General features: G+C 37.7%; 1 protein-coding gene across 1 annotated transcript in view; it reads left to right on the top strand.

The window, feature by feature from the left end:
* agpat5 (1-acylglycerol-3-phosphate O-acyltransferase 5 (lysophosphatidic acid acyltransferase, epsilon)) overlaps positions 1 to 15,858 on the top strand; it is a 56,882-nt gene that overhangs the window by 22,552 nt on the left and 18,472 nt on the right. Inside the window, exons 5-6 of the mRNA XM_079843158.1 lie at positions 9,572 to 9,662; positions 10,469 to 10,630. Coding sequence (XP_079699284.1) covers positions 9,572 to 9,662; positions 10,469 to 10,630 — 253 coding nt within the window. The remainder of the gene's footprint in view (positions 1 to 9,571; positions 9,663 to 10,468; positions 10,631 to 15,858) is intronic.

Raw genomic sequence — 15,858 nt, forward strand, 5'->3', positions numbered from 1 at the left:
ATTTGAATCTCAATAGAGCACGCGCTTCGTGGGAGTGGTCGCATTAGTGTATAATGAGCCGCTCAGGAACGACTAACATCCCTCTGCTTTCAACCAGATTACATAAACACAGAATATTTGTTTTTGATTTGGTTTACAGTGTTTAAAACCTGACATTTCAGCGTTTCTTTAGACATATGTCTCATGTTTGTGAGACAAGTATTCACTAAGCTAGAGGTCATTTTCTGAAGACTATCTTAATGAACGTCTTTGACAGAGAGGCTGCAGATCGCGCATCATGTTTGATTTCTTTATTTTGCAAAAAGCACAACAATTTGTTTTTATTGTTACTGTACACAAAAAAAAAGAAACTTAACAGATTATAATGTATAACACTTGCCTGAATGATAAAAAAGGACAGAGTAATTGAGTCTCTTTGGCACTGATAAGAAAAAAAGCAAGCCAATCACGCCGCCGCGACTGCCGACTCGAGAGGGTTAACTATTGTGGTTATCGCCAATACCAGTATATTGCAACACCCCTAATTTGCATGATAATTATATACTATATTGCCAAAAGTTTTGGGACGCCTGCCTTTACATGCACATAAACTTTAATGACATTCCATTCTTAATCCGTAGGGTTTAATATTGAGTTGGCCCACCCTTCGCAGCTATAACAGCTTCAACTCTTCTGGGAAGGCTTTCCACAAGGTTTATGAGTGTTTATGGGAATTTTTGACCATTCTTCTAGAAGTGCTTTTGTGAGGTCAGGCACTGATTTTGGACAAGAAGGCCTGGCTCGCAGTCTCCGCTCTAATTCATCCCCAAACTGTTCCCACAAAGTTGGGAGCATGAAATGGTCCAAAATGTCTTGGTATGCTGAAGGATTAAGAGTTCCTTTCACTGGAACTAAGAGGCCAAGCCCACCCCCTGAAAAACAACCCCCCTCCACCTAACTTTACTCTTGGCACAATGCAGTCAGGCAAGTACCGTTCTCCTGGCAACCACCAAACCCAGACTCATCTATCGGGTTGCCAGACAGAGAAGTGTGATTCGTCACTCCAGAGAACATGTCTCCACTGCTCTAGAGTCCAGTGGTGGCATGCTTTACACCACTGCATCCAACGCTTTGCATTATTAAGTAGAAATTATCAGAAGGTAGCCTACACCGGGTCCAAAAAAACATGCAATATTTTATTACAAAACAAAAACAAAAAAACAAATAAAGAATTATCAACAATTAATTATGTAATTCTGATCAATTATCATTCAGGAAACAACATACAATATTTATATACCTTTCAACCAGTTTGGTTTGTGTACCTGGAGTGTTTTCTGTGTAGCCTGACAAGCCACACCCACATAAAGATGTTGGGTTTGGAAACTTACCATTGACAGGGCTCAATCCGATGGGCGGGATAAACGGTTGTCTTTCAAATTCCCTCTGCATGCATTTGGATAGCGCCATGAGCACCATAACCAACCACAGCAAAGAAGAAGGTGAAGCCGAGCTAACGTTAGTTGATAGACTTTCGCCGTATCCGGTAGGCAAAACTTCGAACATATCTTCTTTTCTTAAGAATGACTTCAGTGCCGTTCTTTTCTCAAAGAAAAGCTTAACTCCAGTCTTCCAGAGTCGCGGCCAAAGCCGATTCAAAAGACCGCTGTTCGTCAGCTTTGTTTACGAGTAGCACGCAGAACCTCCACAACTCTGCCGTGACGTGACGTCATTATGTTAAGCCCGCCCACCGACTCTACACACGCTGTGATTGGCCTGACCAGAGTTTGGTTTTTCCAGCTCTCAGGTTTACAGAGAGTTGCTAGACTACACTCGCGGCAAAATACATTTTCTGCCGCTAGGGTGCGTCTACATTTCTAGGCTATTTTCTGTTATTTTTGGTTTTACATATTTTGAGAGAGAAGAGTCAGATGCTTTTTAATTTTTTTATGTAATCAATCTTATTTTGTTTTTGGTTAAATATCTTATGTACACACAAGTGTAAAGTTAGGAAGAGTAAACCATTTTCTTAACCCTTAATCGTCCCTTGGGGTCCAGCTGACCCCAATGGACTTTTCCTCCATTTTTTTAAAGTGTTCCCTTCATCTCAGGGCCATGAGACTCGGTGACTTTTCCTAAATAATCTATCTAAACATGCACAAAAAATCTGGGCTTGATTTGGTTGTTCTAAAGGTGTGTAAAAGAAATTACCGTTTAAGTCCCTCGGGGTCAGATTGACCCCACATTGAAAATGAATGGGAAAGTGTAAAAAATACATTTTTTTCACTTTTTTTGTCAAACAAAATTAACTAAATCCAGTATAAATCTGAAAATTTCCACATTTATATCAAGGTCTGGTCCTAGAGCATAAACACAAAGTAGAACTAACTTTCTATCTCATACACACACGCGTACACACACACACAAACACACACATGTGTGTGACTGCAACAGAGAGTATTTTTATTGAAATTGGCAAATAAAATCAACAAAACTGGCATAAATCTGAAAAAATTCCATACATAAATGATGGACAAATACTAGAGCACAAATGCAACATGGAACAATCATGAGAAAGAGAGGGAAAAGGGCAAATAAAAGAAAGATGAAAGGCAGCTTAACTTTTGCATAACTTCCCTATGGACCTCTAGTGGATAATGTGGTCATTGCACTCTCTTTCTCTTTAACTATAATTCCTAAAGTTTTTCCACAAACCTACAGATGTATTCTATCCCTAACACATAGAGCAATGTCCAAAAACTATTTATATTTATTTAATATCATCATTCAAGTGATTTTTTCATAAAAAAAATAATTTTAATGAGCCAATTTAAGACATAGTTAAGTATTTGTGCAGTAAATAGGTAAAAAACTACCAAATACCCACAAAAACACAGCATAAATGTATAGTTGAGAAGTAAATAAAAAAAATTATATATAGTTTTCCATGTAAAAAAATTATATTTCCTTATGCAATCGCTCTGTAAAAGTCTGGGGTCTATCTGACCCCAAGGGACTCAAACGTAAACCCTACTTGAGGGACGATTAAGGGTTAAAGACTTAAAATACTGTGGCCTATATCTGATTTCTGATTCTTCTAATAATTTACTAAGAAAGATGTGATGTCGCCAATAATTAAAAGTCTAATATTTGAAAAACGGAAGCACCACAAACAAAAATTTTATGGGCGAGGCGTGTGTGTGTGTGTGTCCGTGCGATGCGTGTGCGCGCGCGCAACGAGAGTGAGTGCTCAGTCCATCCATCCGTCCGACACAGGGTGTCCGCGGGGTTGTAAAAGGTAGTAGTAGTAAATGAAATTAGCCAAAATTAAGGCCATTAAAAAGTATTAAAAAGAAGTAAACGGTATTAAAAAGAAGTAAACGTCATCTGACGAGGTATTAAATTTTCGACCCCAATTTTTTTTAGATAAATTTTCAATTTGTGTTAAGTACAGGCCTTTTTTTCTTTTTTCCGCGATATCATGTGAGGTGGTGTTCGTTCGCGCGCGCTGAAACAAACTGGGTACCCGGCTGGCTTGCTGCCAAACATGTACGCGAGCTCTCTTCCATTCAGTAATTAAAGCATGTGGAAATGCAAGTTTTCGGACCTCTGGCTGGAGGACTCACGATTTAAAGACTGGCTTAGGCCAGTAGTTTGCAACAGCGGCTAGGTTTATTGCCACGTCTGCAAGAAGACAATAACTTGGGTGGGGGTGAATGGCGTCAAATCGCATATGTAATCAAATCGCATATGTAATCAAATAGCCACCAAGATGCGCGGACGTAGCGAGCCGCATCCCATATCAATGTTCTGTGCTATGGATGCATCAACGACCTCAACCTCCACTGCTTTGCTCTCAGCCCCGACTGATCTCCCGATTCAAACCACTGCCAGCAGTTGCCTAACGTTAGTCCTAGCAGCATCATCAACAGGTGCGTGACAGACAGCAGACGCTATGCCCTATCGCCACCGCTACATTGCGAGCTGAGGTGCTGTGGTGTTTAGACCTTGCAACTAAACACCACTCTTTCAATTTGAACGATGGCATTGAAGAGCTGTTTCGAAATATGCAAGTTGCTTAAAGCTGGGCATACACGGTGCGATTTCAGCAAGGTTATCTACTTACACTGTACGAGTAGATCGCATGCGATGTAAAGCCAAAGCTCACGGTTTATGTGCTCACACCCGTCGAGCGCGACTCGTCTGCTCACTGTACGAGTGAAATATGCGCGAAAAACCAAATGCATCAGCTATCGATTTAGCATTTATTAATATTATTAGGGTAGGCCTACTTTTATTATTAAATTGATATTACATTTAATTTGCCCCTGTGATAATTTCATAATAAATCAATGAGGCTATGCATAACCGACACGCTGCATAATAAAAGAATAGATAGATTAGCTTACTCCTCATTATTTAAATACATTTTGCCCAATTACACAAGGAATTATAGGCCTATAATTAAAATGATTATCAGTCTATAATATGTCAGAACACTACAATAATATCAGTATTATTATCAGAAAGTAAGAGCAGCTTTATTTAAAAAACAACTTGTTTAACACGAAATGGGCCTATACTTCTCTTCTATTTTGTTTCACAATATGGGCCACAAGAGAAATATTAAGAATATAAATTCAGACAGTTATAGGCTATACGTTATCAGCATATGTTAAAGCAGATTTATATAAATAAAGAGATATCTCTTGTCTCCGAAAGCTTGTCAGATTTTACTTTCACTTTCTGTAGTGATTAATTGACTAGGTTTGAGACTTCACTGACTCTCGCGCACATTGCGTTTTTGTGTGATATCCACTGACTCACCTTAATGTTTTAAAACGGAAAAGAAAAAAAATCTATATTGCGCCGTGAAAATTGCTCTCGTTTCCCTCTGTACACTGCACGAACTATGAAGAAGATGTCTCCTTCCTCTTCTGTCTTTATTTCTATTCTCATCTCTGTGGGCAGTTGATGTTAAGTTATAATGACCTCGTTACATTGTGATGCAATATGTTATTCCATTTGGAAAGATATTTCATTTACGCTACTAAGGTATTAAAAAAGGTAGTAAAAGGTATTAAATTCAACTTAAGAAGTTCTGTATATACCCTGATACAAATCTTATCCAATCCTAGCCGTGGGCGTTTACTTCCAAGTGTTCAGTGCGGCACGCCCATCAAATCTGAGTGTTTTTCAGAGAGGTTCAAAACCAGGGTAGAAAATAGCCTATTACTTATTCATTATGATATTTTTTAATGTAAAAAACACACAAACGTCATACGTTGACCTCAGACAACAGTATATATATTTTTTTTAAAAGCCAGTTCATGACACCTTTAAAAAAAAGGCGAAGCAGCACAAAAACAAAAATTGATATGGCACAAACCAGCACAAACAATTGAGACTGTTTGGGGTGAATTTGGAGCATGTGGGGGGCTGAGTGACCTCAGAATGACCACTAAATATTATTTTAATATCCTAAAAACCAAATCAGCACAAACAAAGCACAAACAAACAAGATTATTTTGGATGAATTTTGAGCATGTGGAGCACACTGGTGACGTCATCGCCTATAATTCAAAGTCTAATATTTTAAAAACAGAAGCAGCACAAACAAAAATTTTACTGACACAAACCAGCACAAACAGAGCACAAACGATAGAGACTATTTTGGATGAATTTGGAGTAGTTGCGGGGGCTGGTGACGTCATCGCCTATAATTAAAATTCTAATATTTAAAAAACGGAAGCAGCACAAATGGAAATTTTACCGGCACAAACCAGCACAGACGATTGAGACTATTTGGGCTGAATTTGGAGCATGTGGGGGGCTGAGTGACCTCAGAATGACCTATAAATATTCTTTTAATATCCTAAAAACCAAATCAGCACAAACAAAAATTGATATGGCACAAACCAGCACAAACAGAGCACAAACGATAGAGACTATTTTGGATGAATTTGGAGCAGTTGCGGGGGCTGGTGACGTCATCACCTATAATTAAAATTCTAATATTTAAAAAACGGAAGCAGCACAAATGGAAATTTTACCGGCACAAACCAGCACAGACGATTGAGACTATTTGGGCTGAATTTGGAGCATGTGGGGGGCTGAGTGACCTCAGAATTACCTATAAATATTCTTTTAATATCTTAAAAACCAAAGCCGCACAAACGAAAATTTTACAGCACAAACGATTGAGACTATTTTGTCGACGTTTTGCGTTGGGTGGGGGGCCAACTTCACGCAGGTCTGATAACGTAGCCTATAACTGTCTTAATTTATATTCTTAATATTTCTCTTTTGGCCCATATTGTGACTTTTCTTTTTTGAAAAGTAGGCCCATTTCATGTTAAAAAAGTTGTTTTTGAAATAAAGCTGCTCTTGCTTTTCACTTAGAGTCTAGACTGATATTATTGCAGTGTTCTGACATATTGTAGACTGATAATCATTTTAATTATAGGCCTATCCTTGTTTAATTGGGCAAAATGTTTTTAAATAACGAGGAGTAAGCTAATCTATCTATTCTTTTATTATGCAGCGTGTTGGTTATGCTTTGATGCGTTATGAAATTATCACAGGGGCAAATTAAATGTAATCAATTTAATAATAAAAGTAGGCCTACCCTAATAATAATAATAATAATTTTTACACATAAATTGTAAATGCTAAATCCTCTTGATATCAATAGCTGATGCATTTGATAGGCTATCTCTCGATTACAGCCTACACCAGTGGTCACCAACCTTTTTATTGCATAATTTCAAGACTTAGAGTAAATACAGAATGCTCTGACTTTAGCTTTGTGAAATTGTAACATAAGACACACCTGCACAAAACAAAAACAGATGGACTGAATAAAAATGCTAATTCACTCTCTGACAGTAGGAGGTGCTTATGGAAAACAAGCGTTTATTTGGGTACCGTTGTAAAATGCCATAGAAACTATTCTGAAGACAGTCAGTTTTGTTCAGGGATACATTTATGTAACCCCCCCTCCCCAATTCAATATCTATATTTTTCTTCCTATAGTTCAAGCTTCCCAAAGAGTGATCCTGCTGGGCCTATTTGGCTGGTCCACTTCATGTGTTTATCTGATTTATAACCATTCCATTTACACTTATAAATCACAAAACGGATATAAATCCAATCTTCAATTCCCACGCTATATGCCTGTTCACATCATCATGTATATGAGTTCACATCACCAACATTTTATTGATCAACAGTTAATTCAAGGACCGCGAAATGAGAGAGAGAGTGGCATAATAACTGATCAATTAGTTTCTTTACCTTTAATGATGATGATGATTGTGTATTGAGCGTCTGCAACTTTTACTTTAATTTGCGTCAGTTTGCTGAAGAGATATTCAGCAGATCGTCTGCGGCGATGCGTGCTGCAGTAGCGCTGTCATATCTAACTATAACATCGATCGATTTGTGCTGTGCGAATTTTGAGGTTGCAGAGAATACATTTTGGGAGCATATGTAGCTATTTCATGCCTTGATAATGTGTTTGTAATGCTTGTAAGGCCGGATAGCTGGCCTGAATGGTTGTAGCCAAGTGTAAGCAAAACTCACGTATCTGATATTTCACAGGGGTTTATTATCAGCATCGTCGATCCCACGCACACATGGGGCAGTTTGCAAAACACTCCACAAACAACAGCGTTACTGAACAGAAAATAAACAGTGCAAAGAGCAACAGAAATACACGCATACATGCGATGTTCATAGCTCGCGCTCCATCCACGAACTGCCCACTCATCAGCGAGTGAGTGAGTGCATGCGTTCTGCCTTAAAGGAGCAGTACCTAATTCTACTTGTTACATGTTGTTAATTATTTTTCGGTTTTTTATCGGGAGCTACCGGGACAGTGATAAAGATCGACCAGTCGATCGCGATCGATCGGGTTGGCGACCACTAGCCTACACTAGTCTATCGTCGCAACCAGGCACGGGGGTTTTATCGCACATATTTCACTCATACAGTATGAGCAGACAAGTTGCACTCGACGATCAGACCGCACCGTGTGAGCACATAAATCGTGAGTTTTGGCTTTTACATCGCATGCGATCTACTCGTACAGTGAGTAGATAACTTTGCTGAAATCGCACAGAAATCGCACCGTGTATGCCCAGCTTTATGTGCATGTCAAGTTTCATGAAATTTAAGTATGCCAAGAGCCTCAAAAACACCTGAAAATAGTATTAAGTTTTGACACGATTTAAGATATCAAGATTACTTTTAAAGTGCCCCTATTATGCTATTTTAAAGTTGTTGTTTTTTTTGTTATGGAGGTCGCCTACAACAGGTTTACATGCATCAAAATGAATTTCAGCTCTGGAGGATTCCTAAAGCTAGGTGATTGTACACAGTGTAAAGACAGTAATGATGACGTAGATTTTACTGAGCGATGATGAAACATTGGAAGAAATTACACTTTCTTCTGCCAGTTGGTGGCACTGTGACTGTGACTCTCACAATAGTCTCATCCATGGCATCAACCTTCACTAAACATACTTTCAAGTTTGTTCTAAATCACTCAATGCATCAAAATATTATACACTTCCTTTTTCCCTTTTTTGCCATAAATGACACCATGGTGACACCATGAGATATCATAGATCTATTTGCAATTTAGCATCCTCAATGTCTGTTTTTTGTCTCAGTCAAAGATTTGAGATGATCACATGAATCACCTGTAGGATTATTTAAAAGTTCACTGCATGCTCTTTTTTACAAAATTCTAAATTACTTACTACTTGCTCTTATGTCTGAGATGCGCACCAAATTGAGTTAGAACAATAGGGCCATGCACATTTTCAGTGCTTGGGTCCTGATAACAAGTATCCATTTTATCACATTAGCTTTATCTTTTGAGTCTTTTGTTTAGTCTTATTGATACATAATGTGAAGCTGTCATTTTAATGTGTCTTTGCACTTATTACAGACTCATTCATTATGAATCATATATATTTTGATTTAAGTTTTGAACAAAAAGATAATAATCAAATGATCAGATAAAATATCTTTCATTTGTGAAGTATTTAATTTACTGCATTTTCAACAACAACAAAAAATGATAATAGCAGCATTACCACTGGATTTCCAACCCTAGATGGTGTTTTATTCCAGAATGGAGCTACATGGTTGCAGAGAGGGGCTGAAAATATTTGATACATGTTACATTCATATATTTACTATTTTTTGTGTGTATTTTTGGTAAAATTATGAATGTAACCTTTTTCTAGACAATGAAAATTGTCCTCTCTCTGTGCCTTTATGGAATTTTTGGGGCTAAAATGACTTTTTCCCATGACACTTGGTATCCAGCTGTCTTAAATGTTCCTGTCATAACTGTGGGTTGGAGCCAAGCCCTTCCTCTTTCATTATGAGCAAGGGGATAATGGGGTTCTCTGTCCCTTCCCATATTTGATATTCTCAAGTTTTGCATTTTTTCTCTGTGACACAACGGAGTAATGTCTACCTAGAATTGCCCTGTCCCACGACTGATACACTTATAACTCACTAACAGTAGTAAGTGCTGCAGTATTTGTGACTCTGTTCCACTTTTTTTTCTGCACAGATGTATCTTGTCATTTTCCCAGAGGGAACCCGCTACAACCCTGAGCTCAAGAAAGTTATCAGTGACAGTCAGGCTTATGCTGCTAAAGAAGGTATTGATATTCCTCTATAAAGCTGCCCTTCAGATCTGTACTCTTGTATTAAAGTCACAATGAAATGGAAGTAGAAACAGATCTTTTGTACTTTTGTATTATGTATATAATTTGTTCACAATAAGATCTATAATATGCAATTTTAGAAAATAGGTCAAATTTATTTAATGAAAATGAACAATTCACCCTAATTGGTGGTTCAACATCATATATTCCTTTATCTTGTTATCTTGCAATTTTGCTCTGTTCGCCACACAAAACTATTAAACAGTATGACTTAGAATATAGCAAACAAGACTGAAATTTACTTGGAATTTGATATTTGAAAACGTGCACTATTATTCTTTGACATAACAGTAGATTTTGAATTGAAACTCAGTAGAAAGTTTCAGTTAACTGGTCAATTAATCAACCAGGGCTGCATTTCTCAATAGAATCTTAAAGGGATCTTTTTCCCATAAATATACATTTGTAATTTGTTTACTCACCCTCATGTTGTTCCAAATCTAGACTATCATTCATCTTAAATTGTTCATCAGAAAACAAATGAAGATATTTTTTATATTCTCATTTTGTCCATTCAAAACTTCTTGCATTAAAAAGTGCAAAGACATTAACTAAACAAAATGTCCCATTTATCCCTTTAAGAGCCTACAGTAAGTATATCTTAGAGACCATTGGTGACAGTTGTTTTTACGATGTACTTGGGCAGCCTTTCCCATAATCATTGTAGCCTAAGACAATATATTCTCAATCACTAATACATTTCTAATCCATATTTCTTAATGTTGTCTTCCCTATTGCAGGACTTGCTGTGCTAAAGCACATTTTAACACCAAGAATGAAAGCGTCCCATGTTGCCATTGAGACAATGAAGGATCATCTGGATGCTGTCTATGACATAACTGTTGCATATGAGGGAACTCTCACAGCAGATGGCCAGAGACATCCAGCTCCTACAATGCCAGGTTTGTTATTTTAATACATTGTGTGTCCACAGAATTTCCTGTGCTAGTTTCAGTTGCTTGCGAACTCTGTGTTATACCACTGATTGAGTGCTGGTAAAATACAGATATGCGAATTTCCGGTCACTTCCTGTAAACAGTGAGTGTTGCAACATGTTGTTCTCCATTGGTATAGGTTCCCAAAAACACTAAAACAACAGAAAACACCCTGTAGAAAACATCCTGTTTTTCACAGGAATAAACAGTAGCAACATTTAAATAGCTGTCAGGATATTGTGTCTACATCCTTTTTTTATGGAAAAAAACACACTTTCTTTTGAGATAATAATAAACATTAGGTTTTGTCACGATACAAGAGTTTCAGTAGTTGATGCCAATCAGTAACATTTGGCAATTGTCAATCAGCTTGTTTAGTCTGACGTCACACATCACTGCTTGTGGGGATTTGACAGAGCTTGCACACGTGTGCATGTGCGTGTGAGAGACAACAGAGACTGGAGTTCTTGTGAATTTTTAAAAGGTTAAATTGAAGTTGTGCTACAAATGAGCTCATAAACTGCTGTTGAGATGGTATTCTCACTTGAAATGTATACTTGGACCTTCAAACAGTATTTATTACGTCCTATCATGTAAGTATTAGTGTAATTAATTTAATTAATGAACTGTCATGCAACAACAAATGTGGTAAAGGCAGAAATATCAAAAAGTTTTACAGTTTATAGACTAGCCTACAAGACTGCACTTTTTTTCTTAACTGACATGGTCATTCTTTCTGCTCTTCTTGAACATTTCGTATAATTACTAGGATGTATAAGCAACAAACAAATGTTGCTAAAAAAAATGTATATTACATGTAAAAAAATAATAGCATAACTTTACAGGTTTTGTCATTTGATTTCAGGGTTTCTATTTATTACTTAGTAGCCCACCGCAGTCTAATTTGTCCCACCACAATTTCATAATGAACCGAAGATGTTTTTACACTTCTCAAAATAACAAATCTCTAATGTTGTTTTGCGCCATTGTTTGGTAAATCATATCATGTTTCATTCTAACTAAATTTGAAATTACGATATGGCTTAATGCACTTATCAAATCGCAAAAGGCTGCAATATTAATTAAATAAGGATATAGTTTGTTGCGTGTTTCACTGTGACAGTGTTCATTTACATGCTAGTAGCATGTGATTTGTTGTTTAACTGTCTCATAGTGAGGTTCACTGTAAATGCAGCAAACTCGGATACACTTAATTAGCAGAATGAGGATAGACTGTGAACACAATGTGCTATGTATTATTGACCGATTTGTAATAAGTGTCTCTAAACCTGTTGTCATTAACGTAAAGGTCTCCATGCAGTTTAAAAAAATTAATTAAATTAAATAAGATTACTGGTAAGTGAACAAATTTAAGACATAAGAATTGTAATTATAAACTATAAAGTAAAATTAATCATTTTATTTGAAATGCATTCTTTTTTTAAATCATTATTTTAAATGGAACCACTGATTAATTCCTTGAAGCATACAAAGAGCAATATCAACAATAATGCCATTGCAGAGGTCACATTACCTGAATATTTTCGGTCATTGACAGAATAAAAAAAAAAATGTAATAGTGACTAAAACAATCTGGAGGCCATTTTGACTCTGTCCTGTAAGTTCATGGATGTGAATGGGGTGAAAGCTATTTGTCTTGTAAAAATTCTGTCAAAATCTATTTTTACCCATCATTTGAATAACTCCTCCTAGACAGTTGTCTAGGTTTTGGTCTGATTTCACCAAAAAAATAGCTCAGATTATAGTGAGACAGTGCTGGCAAAAAGTTGTGAAAAGTATTTTGATTGACCAAGCCATTATTGAATAAGGCGTCAAGGTAACTGATGACACGATGCCAAGCTGATTCTTAAGGCTGCAACTCACACTGACTACACAACAATTAGATAAAAGTGCCACCTATTGGTCAAAAGTGATAAGTAAATCATATTACTATTGATTTTGTATTTGATTTCTCATCCACTTAAAATAATCTAATGGGTTTAATTACTTGATATTAAGGTCATTATAAAAAAAGTTGATATAGCCAAACCATACAAAAAAAGTAGTTTTTTTTTCCGATCTCATTTCATTTTCTACCATTTTTGAAAATTGGTTTGCCTCTTTGGATTGGATGCATCACTCCAATGTATGCAGGGCCTTGCAGAGAGCTTCTCAGGGGCAAGGGTTCAAATGTTTAAAAAAAAAAGGGGTATCGGTCACTACAGAGTAATTCCAATATTGAATTATGAATATGAGACTACAGATATAAACTTGTATTTTATATGTACAATAGGCAGAATAACTGCAAAATGAAAAAGTGTAATGTATATATATGAGGAAAATAGGTATTTGAACACCCTGCTATTTTGCAAGTTCTCCCACTTAGAAATCATGGAGGGGTCTGAAATTGTCATGTCCACTGTGAGACATAATCTATAAAAAAAAATCCAGAAATCACAATGTATGCTTTTTTAACTATTTATTTGTATGATACAGCTGCAAATAAGTATTTGAACACCTGAGAAAATCAATGTTAATATTTGGTACAGTAGCCTTTGTGTGCAATTACAGAGGTCAAACGTTTCCTGTAGTTTTACACCAGGTTTGCACACACTGCAGGAGGGATTTTGGCCCACTCCTCCACACAGATCTTCTCTAGATCAGTCAGGTTTCTGGCCTGTCGCTGAGAAACACTGAGTTTGAGCTCCCTCCAAAGATTCTCTTTTGGGTTTAGGTCTGGAGACTGGCTAGGCCACGCCAGAACCTTGATATGCTTCTTACAGAGCCACTACTTGTTATCCTGGCTGTGTGCTTCGGGTCATTGTCATGTTGGAAGACCCAGCCTCGACCCATTTTCAATGCTCTAACTGAGGGAAGGAGGTTGTTCCCCAAAATCTCGCAATACATGGCCCCGGTCATCCTCTCCTTAATACAGTGCAGTCGCCCTGTCCCATGTGCAGAAAAACACCCCCAAAGCATGATGCTACCACCCCCATGCTTCACAGTAAGGATGGTGTTCTTGGGATGGTACTCATCATTCTTCTTCCTCCAAACACGTTTAGTGGAATTATGACCAAAAAGTTCTATTTTGGTCTCATCTGACCACGTGACTTTCTCCCATGACTCCTCTGGATCATCCAAATGGTCATTGGCAAACTTAAGAAGGGCCTGGACATGTGCTGGTTTAAAGGGATAGTTCACCCAAAAACGAAAATTTGATGTTTTTCTGCTTACCCCTAAGGCATCCAAGATGTAGGTGTCTTCGTTTCTTCAGTAGAACACAAATTAAGATTTTTAACTCCAACCGTTGCTGTGTGTCACTCATATAATGCTTGTCAATGGGGTCTAATTCTATTAGAGTAAAAAAAACATGGACAGACAACTTCAAATTAAACCCCGCAGCTCGTGACGACACATTGATGTCTTAAGACACGAAACGATCGGTTTCTGAGAGATTAATTTAATAGTAATTAAGTTATTCAGTGAACTTGTAAATAATAAATTGCAATTCAGCATTACAAAGGTAATTGTGCCTAAACGCTTACCTAAACCATGGTGACTCAACGGTTGACATATATATATATATATATATTAGGCCTTTCACTATAAATCTGGTATAAGCCCTGTGGCACTCTGTGCTGTAGCAAATGTTTTGTCAAATTGCTAGCGCAGCCTCCCTTGCATGTTATTAACTTTTCACACGTGTTACATTTTGCTTCATTATCATTCATTCTTTTGGAAATGAATCCATACTTGTGACTTTCTCTTCGCCATGCTGGTGGTCAACGAGAAAATATCTGACGCAAAACCGTAAATGTGTAGCGCGAGGGCTTTCAGTGCTGAACTGCGTTGCACTCCTGGAAGTGGCAGGCAACGTAATTAATATTCATGATGAGATGAGCCAGGGTTGCCAGGTTTTCACAACAAAACCCGCACACCTTGCCCAAAACAAGCCAAATCACGTTTCAGGGGGGCTTCTCCGGTAAAATTTGCATTTCCGGGGCGAAATACCACATAATTGGGGTCGCTTCAACCCGCGGACATGAAACACAGCCCGCGGCAACAGTGTTTAAGTAGCCCAATTCCGCGGTAAAACCACGGACTTGGCAACACTGGCTGTCACTCGCTATTAAAGGATACGCTTCCAGCGCTTCGCACATACATTACACTAGAACCGTTTTCGGAACCGAAACTTAGGAATTTCGCGCGGTTCTGGTATTTTTCAAAAATCAGTTTCGGTTCTGCATAAGAACCGGTTCTCGGTTCCCAACCCTACTCATATCAGACGAATGTCTTCAGCGCTCCAGACTGCCATCACTTCCTGTGAGTGAGAAAAAGCAGAAAAACATCACATTTTCGTTTTTGGGTGAACTATCCCTTTAAGCAGGGGAACCTTCCGTGCCATGCATGATTTCAAACCATGACGTCTTAGTGTATTACCAACAGTAACCTTGGAAACGGTGGTCCCAGCTCTTTTCAGGTCATTGACCAGCTCCTCCCGTGTAGTTCTGGGCTGATTTCTCACCTTTCTTAGGATCATTGAGACCCCACGAGGTGAGATCTTGCATGGAGCCCCAGTCCGAGGGAGATTGACAGTCATGTTTAGCTTCTTCCATTTTCTAATGATTGCTCCATCAGTGGACCTTTTTTCACCAAGCTGCTTGGCAATTTCCCCGTAGCCCTTTCCAGCCTTGTGGAGGTGTATAATTTTGTCTCTAGTGTCTTTGGACAGCTCTTTGGTCTTGGCCATGTTAGTAGTTGGATTCTTACTGATTGTATGGGGTGGACAGGTGTCTTTATGCAGCTAACGACCTCAAACAGGTGCATCTAATTTAGGATAATAAATGGAGTGGAGGTGGACATTTTAAAGGCAGACTAACAGGTCTTTGAGGGTCAGAATTCTAGCTGATAGACAGGTGTTCAAATACTTATTTGCAGCTGTATCATACAAATAAATAGTTAAAAAAAATCATACATTGTGATTTCTGGATTTAATTTTTTGATTATGTCTCACAGTGGACATGCACCTACGATGACAATTTCAGACCCCTCCATGATTTCTAAGTGGGAGAACTTGCAAAATAGCAGGGTGTTCAGATACTTATTTTCCTCACTATATATATATATATATATATATATATATATATACAGTGAGGAAAATAAGTATATATATAATTTTATTTTTATTTTTTTTA

Source organism: Gobio gobio (assembly GCF_949357685.1).
Source record: "Gobio gobio genome assembly, chromosome: 18".
NCBI classification, from domain to species: Eukaryota; Metazoa; Chordata; class Actinopteri; order Cypriniformes; family Gobionidae; genus Gobio; species Gobio gobio.